The sequence below is a fragment of the Lissotriton helveticus genome, chromosome 5_1, assembly GCF_964261635.1.
Source record: "Lissotriton helveticus chromosome 5_1, aLisHel1.1, whole genome shotgun sequence".
NCBI lineage: Eukaryota > Metazoa > Chordata > Amphibia > Caudata > Salamandridae > Lissotriton > Lissotriton helveticus.
In genome coordinates, this window is record NC_136065.1 from 1,724,668,572 (window position 1) to 1,724,685,479 (window position 16,908).

General features: G+C 43.1%; 1 protein-coding gene across 1 annotated transcript in view; it reads left to right on the forward strand.

Moving 5' to 3' along the window:
• The window catches only part of LOC144753800 (galactosylgalactosylxylosylprotein 3-beta-glucuronosyltransferase 1-like), a 467,694-nt gene extending 457,761 nt beyond the window's left edge, over positions 1-9,933 (forward strand). Inside the window, exon 4 of the mRNA XM_078641372.1 lies at positions 9,856-9,933. Coding sequence (XP_078497498.1) covers positions 9,856-9,933 — 78 coding nt within the window. The remainder of the gene's footprint in view (positions 1-9,855) is intronic.
• Positions 9,934-16,908: the final 6,975 nt, after the last annotated feature.

The window sequence follows — 16,908 nt, forward strand, 5'->3', positions numbered from 1 at the left end:
GGACCCGTCTTGAGACCTCTTAAGGTACACAGCTGCCTCATTTCTTTAAAGTTTAACATAGCAAATTTGGATGGTGCCTTTGGAGGGTCATTCTCAACAGGGACAGGTCTAGTGGACCCCTCTGCTCCAGACATTGCTCTAGTGTGGGTGGATATGTTGCAATCTACCTACACTGGTGTTTACCTACTAAACCTATCTAGTAGTTGTAGTCAGGGTGTGCTACTCCCTATCCCCTACAACAACTAAGTTCAGTAGAACTTTAGTATACTAGTCTTGTTTTATATGTACCTAATAGGTACCTGTACGATCTTTCAAATGATACTCTCAAAGATTTTAATGGTAAAACAACAGCCAGCTCAAATCCCACCGCTGCCACCAATGTGAGAAGTTGGCCTGGTATATGATGCTCACTAGTTCTAGTCATCACCTTGTACCATGCGAAGCAACCCTTATGATGATTGGTTGTAAGTCAACCTTATAGACCAGCTATCCTAGTGGTAGCATGGACAAAGCAGTCTTAGGCTAAACTCTGTAAAGGCATGTGAAGCAAGCTGTTTTACCATACACAATCCCCTTGAATACCAAATGAAAGGACACCACACAGATATATATTGAAAATATATATATATTTATTTACTACAAATATCCCCTATACTCTTTATGAGCACAGAAGCAAATGCGTTAAAACAAAACGCAGTTTAAATATACAAAAGTTGCACAATATGGATGAGCCCTAGGGGCCACCTAAACCATATACTAAAATAGTTGTATAAGAACCACCAATCTGAAAGGAAATAGGCCTAGGGCCTGGGGAATCGTTGGAGCTGTTCGGGACTAACAGTGAAGAAGTCGGGAAAGGCCCACGGGACTCGGGTGCAGCGCTTAAAGCACACGCATGCACCAATGCAATGTCAATGGTGCGTAAAAGTTATAAAGTTACTGTTTAAGGAACCTTCCGACTGACCTAGAAGGACAAAACTTTAGATCTAGGCACTAGAGGTGTGTACCAGTGTAGGAACACCGACGTTGCTGAGTTACCTCACCCACAGGAAGCGGGTGCACAGGTGCCAAGTAGTGTTGGGTTTAGTCACGCAGGTCGATGGTGCCTGGAGATAAAGATCCTGCAGGCGGGTCGTCGAGGAGAGTTCCGGTGGATCCAAGGATGGATCTGAAGATGTGAAGACCTGAAAGCAGAGGGGACAATGTTCAAAGTCACTAGCCAGTGACTACCGTGGAACCAGGATGGAACCAGGCGATGTCGGGTGCAAACAGGTGATGAGGTGCAGCTTGTCTCCGCAGCCACGTGGACACGAAGAGGTCGAGGACGTCCAGGAGTCGATCACGAGCTGTCCCACAAAGGCTCTAGCTGATGGTGGTGTCGGCAACTTGATTGGAGCAAACAGGCCTTGGCTAATGCAAGCCACGCAGGAAGTGAAGAAAGCTTGTTACTCGGACCAGCAAGGTCAGAGCGGGTGCTCCTTCTCAGGGGAGCAAGGGCCAGTCTGGAGCAACCAGACCAGCGGTGTTGTTTGTTGATTTCGTCGCCAAGATGGCCGCTAGCCACGTGGCAAGTGGCCGGGATGGCGCGTCAAGTGGGAAGTGCAAAAGGGCCCCACGCAGATCGTGGAGATGCTGGAGGGCTGATCTTTTGTGCAGATGCTGCTGGGTGGTGGGGCTTCTCAAACCCCAAAGCACAGCGTCGAGGGTGCCTCGGGTGCTGCACAGTCAGCTTCTCGGGGGTCTTTCAAGATGGCCGGTCCCACGTCTCTTGGTGCCTCCACGGGTCTCTTCTTTTCAGGGACTGTGGATCGGGCTGTGAGATGTCTGGGAATCCAGGTCTTGTCGGGCTCTGGGCTCTGGCTCCGGCGGGAGGTGGCGGCAAAGCAGACGTCGAGTTGCTGGTTGGTGCCTGTATTCACAGGGTGGTCACTCCTTGGCCACAAGGGAGATTCTCTTCAGTCTTCTGTGCAGCAGAATGTCGAAGTCCAGTTGTCTTCTTAGTTTCAAGTCGGGGTCAGGATGATCTGAAGTCTTGGGACACAGCTCCTACTCTTATTCCAAATCTAGGGGCCGGATTACCTGCTAGGTCCCTCCTCTGGGTGGGACCAGGAAGGGGGTGGCTACACCCCCTTTCCATTGTCCATCTCCGCGACAAGACTGGGCCTGGGAAGCCCCAGCACCGGTTTGGACTGGCTTATGCACAGGGACACCTTGTGTGCCCCAGGCATGTCTCATTCTATTCAGCCCTGTCCTACCCAATACACAAAATCCTGTCTGGGATGGTGCTAGCACCTCCCAAGGCAGGAAACCCTTTGTCCACGCCTCCCTCGCTGGAAGGACTCCCTGCAGCAGGAGGTCAGACTTGTGTCTGTGGTGGCAGCATCCATTTTGTGATGCTGAGGCTCATGTTTAACTTTACCCGGGTTTCAGGTTATGTACATGTCGTGTCCCTCTAGAAGGGTGGAATGCTACCCCCGTCGCCAGAACTGGCGATGGGGTAGTATTCCAATTCGTATGACACCTTACTCGACATGTTTTGATAAAGCCAAACCAAAGATAGCATTTAACCGCGAGGTTCATAATGCACTTAAGAGTATATGGTATGGCAGTATCATGGAACAGCTAAAGGACGTGGTTCCGAAAGCTGCAGACAGGCTCAGCTCATGCTAGAGCACCATCTCACATATTTCCAAGCACTCTGCCTCCAGGATTGATGAGGCCTTCCATAGGAGTGGCTGATAGGAATATATGTGTCCATTTTAAGTTAGATATAGACATACTATACCTAAGTAAGGGGTGATTACACCGACTTACCCCGGCTGAGTGATCAGCCAGTTGTGTCAAATATGGAGGCCAGGCCAGGGGTGGCATAATACATGCTTAGGCTGTCCTGTTTTCAGTTTCTATTTTTGGTAAATTCTGGTGGGGTTTTTTCAGTGTTTTCAATATTTTAAAAAACAGTTGTTATCAGTGGTTACACATTTTCACGCCACTAAAAACAACAGAAAAAGTGTTTTTCCGTTGTTTATGGAACGTTTTGCTTTTATCATTGCTTGCTTTCTGCACTGAAAGAACATGGTATATATACAGTATACGTATAGTGTATATGAGGTCCAAAGAGATTTTTGCAAATTAATCTTATTGTAGTACACCATACAATACTTCTTCAGTGAGTCGTTGGTCATGTGCGCTCGCGCTTTCCTTCCCATGTAAACCTCTGTGAAAAGGCCATCTCAGCATTCATAGCCCCTTGGGCCGAGAACCGTCAGCTAAGGGGCACAGTTGGGATGACTCTTTCTTTGATGACACATAAAGCACAAAATGATAAATATTTGCATTTTAGTTCCTGGGCATAAGAAAACAGTGCACCTGAATGGACTAAAAAGTCAATAGCATCCCTCATTAACTCTGAAGATTGCAAAGATGCTTTCAGCATACCACATAACAAGTGGCAAGGATCTCCTACAGTGAATCACTTCAGCTCGGGTATCAATTTTGACAGGTCATCACACAAATATTTTATATACGTAGCTGAATCACTACAAATACAAACAATATCACCCCAATCTTTGTTGAACTTGGAAAAAACCATGTTTTCCAAAAGTCTGGAGTCACGTTTTCACCACTATCCCAGATGCTTGGTGATATATATACGTGTCACTATACCTTGCATTTAATGTTTAAAGCCTGAGGTGTTGGCAATTCACCTACTATGAATACTGATGACACATATTAGGAAAGATTTTTATGAAACTAGCCATTTTCCCTATCAGTGAAAGAATCAAATGCAGCCAAAATATCAAATGTGAGTTTGATATGTCCTGATTCTCCACAGTTTATAAAATAATTAAACTAAACCTAAAACGTGAAACAAAACCCTGCATCTTTAGAACAAAGGCCATAAAACTGAAAAAAGTAAAAGGAAGAAGAAACAATATTTTAGTGGCATCCCTAAAGAACAAAACTCAAGCAGAATAATTTTAGCCAGTCTTTCTTACTGCTAGCTTGTATAACAAAGTTACATTTTATTGACCCCTTCAGTAAGAACAAAATGACTCTCACTTTCTTTTTCATTTCTTTGAATGGCATTTAGTTTGTGGTTGTGCAGGTGTTTTTTCAGTGTTTATGTTTTCACCGGTGAGGGCTATTTTTCTTTCAGTGGGGTTTTATCAGTTATTATAGGTTTAAACCTAAAACCCCACAGCCTATACATACTGCAGCCCCTGGTAGGCCTTGAAAGCACCTATGCCCTGGGTACCTGGGGGACACTGTTACAGGGGCCAATAAGGTGAACCAGTTCCAATTGTGTATGTACCTAAGGTACATGGAGTCCATTTTAAGGAGAGAGCAATTAGCCTGGGGCCCTGAATAGCAGGATCCCAGGCCAACTAAGTCAAAAACCAGCTAAACACTAGGCAAAAAGTTTGGGGGTAACCATAGTCAGATATCCACCTTCCTACACTTTAGATAATCTTTGCCACACCAGTACATTGTTTTTTTATTTGGAGGCAAAAAGATGCTGGCTATCGGTTAGGAATAGTAAAGTATGTTCAACATAAATCAATTTGTGTGAGCCACTCTGAATCCATGGAGGTTGAAACAATATTCATCATCAAATTATGGAGTATTTATTTAGCGCACATATCACTCGAAAGTCTCATGGCGCTCGCGGATGTCTCTAAAAGATACGCTAGATTTGATACAGTTAGTTATCAAACAGCCATGTCTTTAACTTCCTGCGGAAGCAATTATGGTTGTTGTGTAGATGCAGGGGTAGTTTGTTCCAGAGAGCTGGAGCAAGGAAGGAGAAGGACCTCCCTCCATTTGTGGTAGTGCGAATTCTGGGACATGCGAGAAGTGATTGGTTACTAGATCTCAAAGTTCGGCCTGGTTGGAACCAGCTTAACTTTTTTGCCCAAAAACCCGGGCCTCTTCCGTACATATTCTTGTGCGTTAAGCATAGAATCTTAAAGCGTATTAGTTTTCTTACGGGCAGCCAGTGTAGGAGTTTCAGATTTGGTGCCGACGGGGATCCTGGTGGAAGATTGAGTACTAGCCTGGCTGCAGTGTTCTGTAGGACCTGCAGCCTTGAAAGGAGGTTTTCATTTATTGATGCCAACAGGGCATTTCCATAGTCCATACGATTGATGATCAGTCCCTGGACTAGGGGTTTTCTCGTCTCCAATGGAATCCATTTAAAGACATTGTGCACATTACACATGATGCCAAAGCAGGAGCTAATTATCTTATTTTTCAGTTTTTTCATTGATAACTTATTATTCATTTGGAAGCCAAGATTCCGGACCGTATTTGTTGGGTTAGTGCAGGGGCCAAGACTTGAGGGCCACCAGTCGTGTGACCAATGCTCATGAGCCTTGCCGTAGAGCATGATCTCAATTTTGCCTCCGTTTAATTGCAGATGGTTTGTGCTCATCCATATTTCAATGTGGGACATGCAGTCTTTAAAACGTGACTTCATTTCCATTCGATCTGGGCCAAGAGTGATCAGGATCTGCGTGTCGTCGGCATACGACACAACATCAAAACCATAGGATCTGATCACTTTTGCCAGTGGAGTCACGTATAGGTTGAAGAGTGTTGGGCTCAAGATAGAGTCCTGTGGCACTCCCATCCTGACAGGTCGGCAGCATGAGATGTTTTTTCCTACATGTACTATCGTAGTTTGATCAGTTAGATAGCTTCTGAGCCACTGACCCCAATCTCCCAGAGCCGATGTTCAAGAATGCTTTGGGAGATGGTGTAAAACGCTGCTGATAGATCTAGCAGGACGACGATAGATGACTGGCCTCTGTCCAATGTCAGTCTGATGTTGTCTGCTACTTTTAGCAGAGCTATTTCGGTACTATGGGCTGCCCTGAAACCCGATTGTGAGGGGTCTAGCAATCCCTGGCTCTCGAGGTGGACAAAGAGCTGTTGATTAACCAGCGACTCTAACATTTTACCGAAATAAAGGAGCAGCGATATTGGGCGATAGTTGGAAAGAAGTTAGGGTCAGCTGTAGATTTTTTTAGTATTGGCCTAACTTTGGCGATTTTCCATATCTTTGGGTCTTTTAATTGTGACAGTGACTTGTTATTAAATAGATCTGTAAGACTGTCTAGCAATGCTGGGGCTATGATTGAAAGAAAGTTCGGTAAGGCGTCTGTGGGTGAGCCAGATTTTATTTTGAACATAATAGTCACTTCTTCTGAACTACATTGGGTAAATTCATCCAAAATGTGGGGTGGGTCTGAGACTGTTGTGGGGGATTTCCTAAGATATTAATGATGTATTTTGGGGAATAGGTGTTGTGGATTGCTATAATTTTGTTGTCAAAGAATTTTGAGAGAGAGTCTGTCCAGTCTTGTGAGATAGGGACTTGTGTCTGAACAGGTGGAGTTGTGAATTCTTTTGGGATTTGATAGAGCTCCTTATTGGAATCTCCAATTTAGGAGAAATAATTTTTTCGTTTGTCTAATATTTTCCATATAATTGTGATGTATGCATCTATATGTTTCACGAGCTATTGGATCTTTGGTTTTTTTCTCCATTTCCGCTCCGCTGTCCTACAAGAGAGTTTTGCTGAGTTTAATTGTTCCGTGAATCAAGGAGCGGCTCTAAATTTAATTATTGCCCTTGTAAGGGTGGCAATTTTCTCAAGCGCATTGGTTATTGAGCTCTCTCTTTCAAAGAAAGTGAAACTATTTCTTTCAGAAATCAACTTCAGAAATGCTTTTCAAGCCCTTAGCTATGGAGCACTCTATGCTCAATGGCGTCTTAGACTCCTCACTGGCATACCTTAGGGGCAGCATGTAACATTCGGGGACTTAAGACTTGTCACCCACATCCTAATGGACCCCCAATGGCTCCCATGGCCAGCCCACGATATCTTCAAAATCAGATGCAGCTGCTTATTTCACAGACATGCTTACCAACACTACCACATCGCAGATGCGATCAGACTGGAGACTACGAAGTGTAATAAAGAAAAAAAAGACAGCAGGCCTTTTTCAACTATGCACCCATGATCAGTGACAACATCGCCGTATCATTTAGGATTGACTCAACGCTGCTCCAAATTGAAAAGAGTTAGACCTACTTCCTAAAAGAACCCTACATCACAGAGCAATAATCATTCATAGATTGTTTACCTCTCCTATCTTTTGATGACTTTATGCTTGTCTTTGACCCTATACATTGCACCTCTGCCTTTCGGCTATGTAGGTTCATGTCATAGAAATACCATATACATACATTCATAATAATATCTTCTAATAGTGCCAACTGCAAGGCCTTGGAGGGCAAAAAGCAAAATAAACGAAAAAACTTCTAACAGTTTCAATCAAATCAAATCCTAAACATTTATTGAGCGCGCATATCACTCGAGAGTCTCATGGCGCTGGTGGATGTCTCTGAGAGGTTAAGACTTCAATGCAGTTAGATGTCAAACAACCATGTCTTTAAATTCCTACGAAAACAATTGTGATCACTTATGTTGAGTAGGTGTGAGGCTAGTTTATTCCAGAAAGATGGAGCAAGGAAGGAGAAAGATCTCCCTCCACATGTGGTAGTGCGGATTCTGGGAGATACAAGAAGTGTTTGATTGCTAGATCTCTAAGTTCTGCCTGGTTGATACCAGGTTAATTTTTTGGCACAAAAAGCGTACATGTTCTTGTGCGTCAGGCAAAAAATCTTAAAGCGTATACGTTTTCATACAGGCAGCCAGTGCAAAAGTTTCAAACTGGGAGCCGATGGAGATCTAGGTGGAAGATCAAGTACCAGCCTCGCTGCAGTATTCGGCAGAACCTGCATCCTTGATAAAACGTTTTCATTGGTGGAATCAAGTAGGGCATTCCCGTAGTCCATACGGCTGATGATTAGTCCCTGGACTAGGGGTTTTCTTGCCTCCAGTGGAATCCACTTAAGAACTTTACGCAGGCAACGCATAACTCCAAAACAGGAACCGATGGTCTTATTAACATGGTCTTTCATTGACAGTTTATTGTCCATTTGGAAGCCCAGGTTAGCTTGTAAAAGGTCAATCTTATGGCTACAACACAACACTAGGCTACCGATCTGTCCCTGCGCCCAGCATTAATGGACTTTGTGGAAGGGCATCTGGCAGAGAGGATGACATCCATCACCTCAGGCAGCTGGTTGAATGCAGTCAACTGCTGCTGCTCATTCTCTATGCATGAAGATGGTTCCTCCTATGTTTGGCAATTTCCAACTTTGCTTCTCAATAACACATCACCTTCAGGTGAAGGAGGAAGAATTATCACATGAATTTGATTGTGTCCCGATCCCAAACACCAGAGACACACCTGATGTTGGTTTGTGACTGACAACTATATTTTATAATCATGGCTGCACTGTCAGTAGGCTGATGATTTTAGGAGCGGAGCTCTGGTTCCGTGCCAGAGGGTGGCGAAAAAACTGACCTGACGTCAGTGCATGGATGGTGATTCTATGCGGCTCCACTCCGTCACATGGTGGTACAGTGCCAGTGCAGAGCCACACAGCCCACCTAGCAGCATGCATGAGCATTACTGGAAAACGTTTCCAGATCCAATCAAGCTTCTAGTGAGTTTTTTTGAGGTGAGAAAGACACAGTCAGAAGTATCCATCAGAAATATAGTTTGCATGTTCACTATTTAAGGTTTAATACTGAAATTGTTTTAAAGTCAAACGGTATGCCTTTTCAATATTGAAAGCGACATAGAAGCATGTTTGTGAAACAATAATAAAGTGTCTATGCACAGTGAAATGGCTATTTTCGTATAGCTGAAAGCAGTTTGAGCATCCTTTGTCAAAGCCAGAAAGCACAGTATTTTTTATAATTGTATGCCAAATGAGCTTCCATGTTTATATAGGCATATTGTGGAATTAGGCATTAGGATCTGCTGTTACTCACATTTAAAGGTGCCTCAGTTCTACGGGTTGTACTCTCTACGGGGTTAGTGGAACTTTCTGACTATTCCGTACACCACCTGTAGATTGTGAGTCCCTTTAAAATGTGTTCCATTGGTTGTTCAACCTGCTATATAGTTCTAAGTTTATGCGTAGTATTTAGTGTTGCATGTATTAAAGTATGTTTTCTTTTTAAAATGACACTGGAATTGTAATCATTGATTCTTATTTGTTGAGTTTTAAGTTTCTGACCCTGAACACATGAATAAGTCTTGGACTGATCTGCCTCGCTAACAGGGATACATGGTCCCTAGTTTGAAAGTATAGGAGCCCCAGGAAATTAGAAGTGATAGTCCCCAGGTGTCACTATTGGGGCCCAGTAATTGCTGGGACCCTCCAAACAAGATTTGTCCGGGTTAACTTATGTACTTCACGAACAGGATGCAGTTCCTGCCAACTATGGGTTTTGGCAAACCCAGTTCAAATCCCAATTTTATGTGATGTTTGTTGAGTACAGTTTAGATTTTACTTACCAAAACAATTTCCCTTTAATGTTCATTGATCATATCAGTACATGTCCAAAGATCAGTATTTTACAACTGAATCTAGTGAAAGCCATACGACAATTGGTCAAATGAAATTCCCACCTGACACATGTACAAACCAATATTATCTGGAATAGCACAGCTATTCAGATTGTTCAGGAGGCATTCCAGATATCCTATATGACCAGTAGTAATATTTCATACCTGGGGCTTGCAGATGATTGATCGAAAGGTAATTCCATCAGTCAGGTAGGTAAAACATTATATCTTCCCATCAAGTAGGCAGGAAATACATCGATGCACATTGCTGTGTTGTTTTTAATAGGAAAATGCTCCTTACTGTTTTCATTCTTCCTAGATTTCTGATCTCTGTGTTAATTTATTCTTTGTCTTTCTGCAGGTTTTAGTTTGGCACACAAGGACTGAAGCTCCACGGATTCATCATACAAAATTTCCAGACACATTTGTCGAGGTGTAAAGAAATAGGGGATAAGATCATTTGTTTTATCCAGCAGAAAGAACGACTATTTTAACCAAATCCCAAAGTGGTAAATATCTTCGATGAACGAATATGGCACAAAGACACACATCAAGGTATCCAATTACAAAATAATGTGTTATATTATTTAACTGGAAAGACTGACACGAGATTGCCTAAGCGACCCCTGGTAGGGGAAGGAGTCCAGAGCTGCAGCTAAGAATTTTGAAGGAAAAGCAGCTTGAACGCAATAAAGTGTTGTAATCTTCAGAAAGGAAATTAGGTTGTTGTCGTAGCTCAAACGTAGTGCTGTGCTTTGAATATGTGATGACAGGAAACCTCCCTAACGGCAAACAATGGCTCTACAACACTGGATCCACACATCACTGAAAAGAAGTCTCAAAATGTTTAATATTTTCAAGATGATTCGTGTTTTCTCAGCCCTTCGGTTGTATACATTTTATACTACATTGATCTAATCTAAGTCCACACACTTTAGTAATCAACTTGCATTTCTTGTCATCAATTTGATAGAATATTGTATAAAATATATTTCAAAACAGTGATGTTTAATAGCACTGGAAGAAGCAAAAATGAATAGGCATACGTGTTTCAATATGAACAATATTTATTTGTGTGCTGTGATAACATAACATCATTTACACTTGCTTCCACAAGGAGACTCTCGTGAATCCCTTAATGTTGGTCCCTTTCGCTCCCACCTTGGTAGGATCAAGTTCCGTGAAGGTGTTGGACAAGCACTAAATACTTCCATGAGTGTTGAAAAAGGCAAAAGGGGCATAACAGATGCAGCCTAAACATCACACCAGGAGAAGCGTTTGAGAACAGCCAATGCAATCATTACTGATTTCTCACATTTATGAATGACAGGTAAGGGCCAATGCTGAAAGGTTGATGCTACAATTGGCCAAAGCTGAAGAGATAAAGATCATCCAAAGATGGCGGATCTGGAAAAGAAGGGTTCCACAGGGTAGCAGGTGTGTAGGGGTGAATATGATGACGAGGTGGGAGAAGAAAACCGGGAGGAAGCTGTGGGTATGTCTTTTTTTTTTTTTTGCAGAGTTTTATATAGCACGAACTTGACCTGAAATGGGTATCAGAGTGCTTTACCTAGCATCAGTTACGTTACATGAGGACACACATTCATTTTTGTTAGGCACGGGAAGATTAAGTGATTTGCCCAGAATCACAGGATATTTGCCGTCGTTACCGAGACTCGAACCCAGATCCCCAGGTCTGAGGTCGAGCGCCCTAGCCGTTAGGAAAACTTCTTGGATGCTAGAGTAAAAAAAAAAACAAAGGTACCAGCAAAGAGAGGTCTGAGGTATAGTGGACTGTTTGAAGATCTGGGAGTTATAGAGGACGGTTTGCAGAGAGCAGAGTTGGGACTGTGTTCTGTTAAAAGTATGTCATAGTGGCTGTGCTACTGTATAACACTGCAGTCAATTCCAAAGTCTCTGCTCCACAGTGAAGCCAAACTATTATTCACATAACCCTCTCCCTACTGTAGCGAATTTAGTGATGCAATTGGAGTCTATCCTTCAAGAAAAGTAATCCTGATTGGGATAATTTTGTCGAGCTATTAAATTCTAAATGAACAAACCGATGCATATTTGGGAGGCTTCCTTTGATCATTTCCACTGCAGAAAAATGTCTTGTTCTAAGGGGCAATGATGTGGCTGGCATGGCATCTTTGTTTTAAAACACTGACCTAATTATGTTTAATGGAAATGGGTTAAAATGGCTGTCATATAAACACAGCCTGAAATTAAAGCATGCATTGGTAATGATTAAAGTGTTTTAAAACAGTCTTTTAGTTATAGGATATTACAAGGAAAATATTTAAATGTTCCCCCACCAAAGCAACACTGTAATCATTACAAACATTTACATTCTGAATTGACTGGATGGAGTGCTAATCTTCACTAAAGTCGCACTTTGTTGTGCTTAACAATGACTGATATACTTGAAAGCCTACGTACAAGTTTATATATAACAGAGGTGCAGTCATGCCTCTATAGTCCCTGTGAAATCAAGATTGCTGCTAAATTCAATAGGAAATCAGATTTTGGCATCCTCAATAATTTAGGCAACCTTTCGAGAAATACATTTATAGGAGGATATCTAAAATACCGCCACATGTGGCACAGATTGGGCAAACAGATCAAAAGGTATAAAGGGATCACAAAATAATTTTTCACATGCCAATATAATGGGATTCCTCATAGCAATTTATTGTGTGAGCATTACTTCAAAACTGCCGAACAGATAGTCACCAAATTTAAAGCCATGGTAGACTCATCGCTGTTCAGTTCTTTTTCTTGGTTAAATGAAAATACATTGAATCATTTTGGAAAAATAAGTCAAAATGTAAGGTTCTAGTTTGCATGTTAAGGTATGTATATATTCCAAAACGTTCACAAACCTTTGTTGAACAGGCACAGGACTATGTGCATGCGAACTGGAACGTATAACATCATATGGTATCGAACTACAAACGAAATAAAACTTTGAAAATGCATTTAAGTATGGTTTTGGTTCTGAATTCAGTGTGGTTGAAGCCCACTCCGTTTTGCAGATTAATAACACGTCCCCTGACAAACATAAATGCTCAATGGTACATATTGAGTTTTATTCTACACACCTGTTTGCAAACATGTTTGAAAGAACACACAAGACACAATAAACACACATACCTTATTCAGCATGGGAAAAGGTCATCATGCCTTGGCGGATCAAGAATACACACAATACCAGTGGCGGCTCGCACAGGGAGTGCTGCGGGGCGGGGGAGAGACAGTGTGGGGGGTAGTGGACTCGGACATACGACGGAACAGAGTAAAGTAAGTAAATAAATAAAATTATGTCCCTTGCGCACGCTGCATCACCAACTCGGCAATGCAGCATGCGCAACGTAAATAGTTTTCTTTATCTATTTACTTATTTTACTCCGTTCCGTCGTATGTCCAAGTCCACTGCCCCTCACCCGCCCCGCAGCACTCCCTCTGCGAGCCGCCACTGCACAATACTGCCTGTCAATGCACAGAATATGTTGCCATAAAGAAATGGCAAAAATCAATATGCCCATCAAATTTTGTACAATCCTTGTGCCTAATGCTAAGATGGATGTTGCACTGGTCATGGGCTTTTTCTGTGTTTAGTAACTTGCACTTCCCAACATCTATATGCATCTATGACATGGTTAAAGCTGTAGCCAACCACAACGCATGTTACAGTTTCCATAACATACACAATTGGGGAACTTTTGCATATAGCATTTATCCAAGTTGTAACAACTTTTCATATTATTTTCAGCCACATATTTCGCAATGAGCTTCGATGGCTTCAAACAATCAATCAATCAGTAATTGTATAGCGTGGCATATCACCCCGGGGAGAATCCAGGCATTGTACCAAAAGTGTCAGTCACAGAGCCAGGTCTTGAGTCCCTTCCTGAAGTGGTTAAGCGAGGGAGAAGTGCAGAGGTGTAGTGGGAGTGTGTTCCAGGCTTTGGCGGCGTGGTGAGAGAAAGAGCATCCTCCAGTGAGGCGGATGTGTGGCGTCTGTGCGAAGGTGAGATGAACGGGGGTTTCTGGATGGTTGGTGGAAAACTCTGGGCCAGATTTAGACCTTGGCAGATGGGTTACTCCATCACAATGGTGACGGATATCCGTCCGCTAAAAACATAAATTCATCATATACTATGGAATTTATATTTCGGCAGACGGGATATCCATCACGGTTGTGATGGAATAATCCATCCGCCAAGATCTAAATCAGGCCCCAACTTTGCAGATTGCACATATATAACACAATCATGGAGGCAACAATTCTTTAAGACAATATGTATGGTAATCCATTTTCAATGTCTTCTGCCTGAATAATCTGTTTTACAGTGAACACCGTAAAAATATTCAAATAAGGATTTTTATAATTTCATTGGACAAGTAAATTTCCCTTCTCATTTTATCATAAATCGAGATAGAGGAAGTATTCCAGGAAGCAAGGAGTGGATGTTGGAAGCAAAAACACAATAAATGGTCTGTTTAAGATGCAAAATAACAAGTGGCACCAATATAGCCTATAAAGAACATCTTGGCACATATATTTAAATATAAATTTGTGGTTAGGGAAATGTGAAGGAGAACTTCAGCCACACTTATTTGTTATGTTCACATGTTAGGAACAACAACATTTAATTTAATATGCTTCATTTTTAGGTCGAGCTGACGTTAGCATTCATGCGAAGCATGAATGCTGTCAGCTCGACAACTAATGTGATCCGTTTTTAGGAGAGTGGACACCAAAGTGTTACGAGCGTTTTCAGTGCCGGATTTCACCTCGGGAGCGCGCAGCATTGTCTGCAGTGGCAGTGTCAGTTTCGCTTTTTTATTACTTTCGTTTTTCCCGAGGCTGGCTGAGGCTGGCTTGGAATGAACAGGCTTGCCCCCGCGCATGCGCAGAGTAACTCACAGCCCTTGCTTTTACAGACACAGGCAGCCCCCACCCCTCTGCATGCACGCACACACCTGGGAGCGCATGCACACGCAGGCACACACATACAGGCACACAGACACTCGCTCACACACACACACCCCCCTCCCCCACAGTCACACGCACGCACACATACATACAAAGCCCGCCCGCCCGCACATGCTTTCCCCGCGCCCCCCGCCTCCCCAGCGCCCCCCGCCTCCCCCTTCCCCGCGCCCCCCGCCTCCCCCTTCCCCGCTCAGCAACGCACTCACCGGCTTCTTTCGTGCGGCGGCTCTCCTCAGCTGCAGGGCCCGGCAGCAGGACTCTTCTTACCTCCTTCTGCACCGGGGCGCAGGGTAGGCTCCTGCCTGCTCCGGTGCTCCAAACACGGCGGCTCCGTCCAATCGCGGCTCTTCCGTGGGAGGCGGGGTAGGCTCCCGCCCTCCTACTTCCTGTTTCCTGTTGTCGCGCCGGCCTGCCTGACTTCCTGGTCGCAGGCCGGCAGAGTGACGGCAGTGATTTGCGGTATGTATTTAGTTAGTTATTTATGCATTTTTATACTTATCCTGGCATGCTGTGCCTTACACCCCTGGTAGTACTTCAGCACCTATATATGTTGTTGTTTGGTATGCTTTACTTTTGGTTTGGGCTAAGATATCGAGGTTTTTATTGTACTTGCATGTTCTACAATGCTAACATGGCAGTATGCCAGGATTTCTACATAACGTTTTATACCATGACCGTATATTTGTGGAAATGTCCTTGTATGTTCTGCCTTACGTGCATGGTACACACATCTTGTACGGCATACTTAACTTCTGTGACAGTATGTCAATGTTTATACATGTCTTTTTCACGTAGTGGCTTACATTTCTGGCATAATCTCAGTTTATGTATGTATTTTCATGTTCTGTCTCACATACGTGTCAGTATCTCAGCGTTTACCCATATTTTTGCATGTTGTGCCTCACGGTATTAGTTGTGTCTGAATTTTAGACATGTACTTTCATTTTGTGGTTTATATTTTTGACCATTTTCAGTGTTTGTGCAAGTCTTTGTATGTTTTGCTACACATGCGTGGTGTAGCCGTATCTCAGTGCGCACATGTCCTTGCTTGTTAGGCCCTACATTCTTAGCAATAACTCAGTGTTTATACATGTCCTTGCTTTTTGCGACTTACATTTGTGGTACTCTTTCAGTATCTCTGTGCCATACGTGCTCGACAGAATCCCAATCTTCATACATGTTATTTCATGAGGTGCCTTACAGGTGTGATCCTGGGAAACCACTGTATAAACCCCACCCCCCCGCCTCCGTTTCTCCTATATGCCAACATTTCGGTGTTGTGGAGGGAATTATCATAATGTAAACACGTTCTTGAACTTGTCCCTTTTAGGTTTCCCTGGCAGCGCCTTGGGGTATAAAATAACCCTCTTCCTGAGCTCCATATGCACGTCTGTGTTGTGGCTATTCATACTTTTTCAGAGAGATGCAAGAGAAGCGTTTCCAGGCGGAAGTGCCCCCTGTGACCTTGAATTTGTAAAGTGTGGGGGCGGGGTGCTCTGTCTAAGGATACTTTAGAATGTGCACGTCCTGCCTCTCCCCATGGGTGCGGTGGGATTGTTGACACAGGTGGGACCTGTAAATGTGTGGCCTGGAGCGCTATACGTGGGCGTTTCTCAACACTGAGCCAGCGCTTCGAGGGGCCTACTCAGCACGCTGCTTCTTTTCTATAATTTATTGAAGGCGGCCAGATGCGTCAGTGGGATATATATACCTGTTGAAAGAATCTATAGGTTAATGGTTTAACTTCTGGGATCGCCAACGCAAATTTCTATACTTTCATGATAAATAAAACATAACTCTTTTAGGTTGGGTAATAGGACCATTTCAAGTACTATGCGGGCCGTGAGAGCACGTGGTATATAATGCAATTCACATGTAAAAAATAAACAAATAACAAACCCTACTTGCAAATGAAACACGATTTTCAGTAAAGTGCAGGCGGTGGCAAAAAGTGGTGAATGTACGTGCAGTCTGTGTGCAAAAACATCCAGGGCCAAATGTGTGTGCACTGCTTGCGAAATACTGGCAGTAATTTGTGACCAGTAAATATTTTTATGAACCGATCTATGTACCATTAGGTCGGATTGTAAAAAGAAAAAATTGGATTGCCTCCTAATTTGACCTACTTAATATTCATTAATTATAATTAAGTAATATTCAAATTGCAGCTCAGTTCAATTGACCACAAGCACACGGATAGTGGCCTCCAAGAATCAGCATGCCACCATGTCTGTCATTTATTTTCAATAAACTTATTTTTTTTAATGCAGCTCTTTTGTTTTAGAGGAAACTGGCATGCATTTAAATAAAAAGTTTGTTCAAGAGGTGGGTGTGGTCCCCTGGACCACTACCTACTCGCTAACAAACTTAATTTTTTACATTCACAAAGTAGGTGTCCCTGCGGAATCCTTG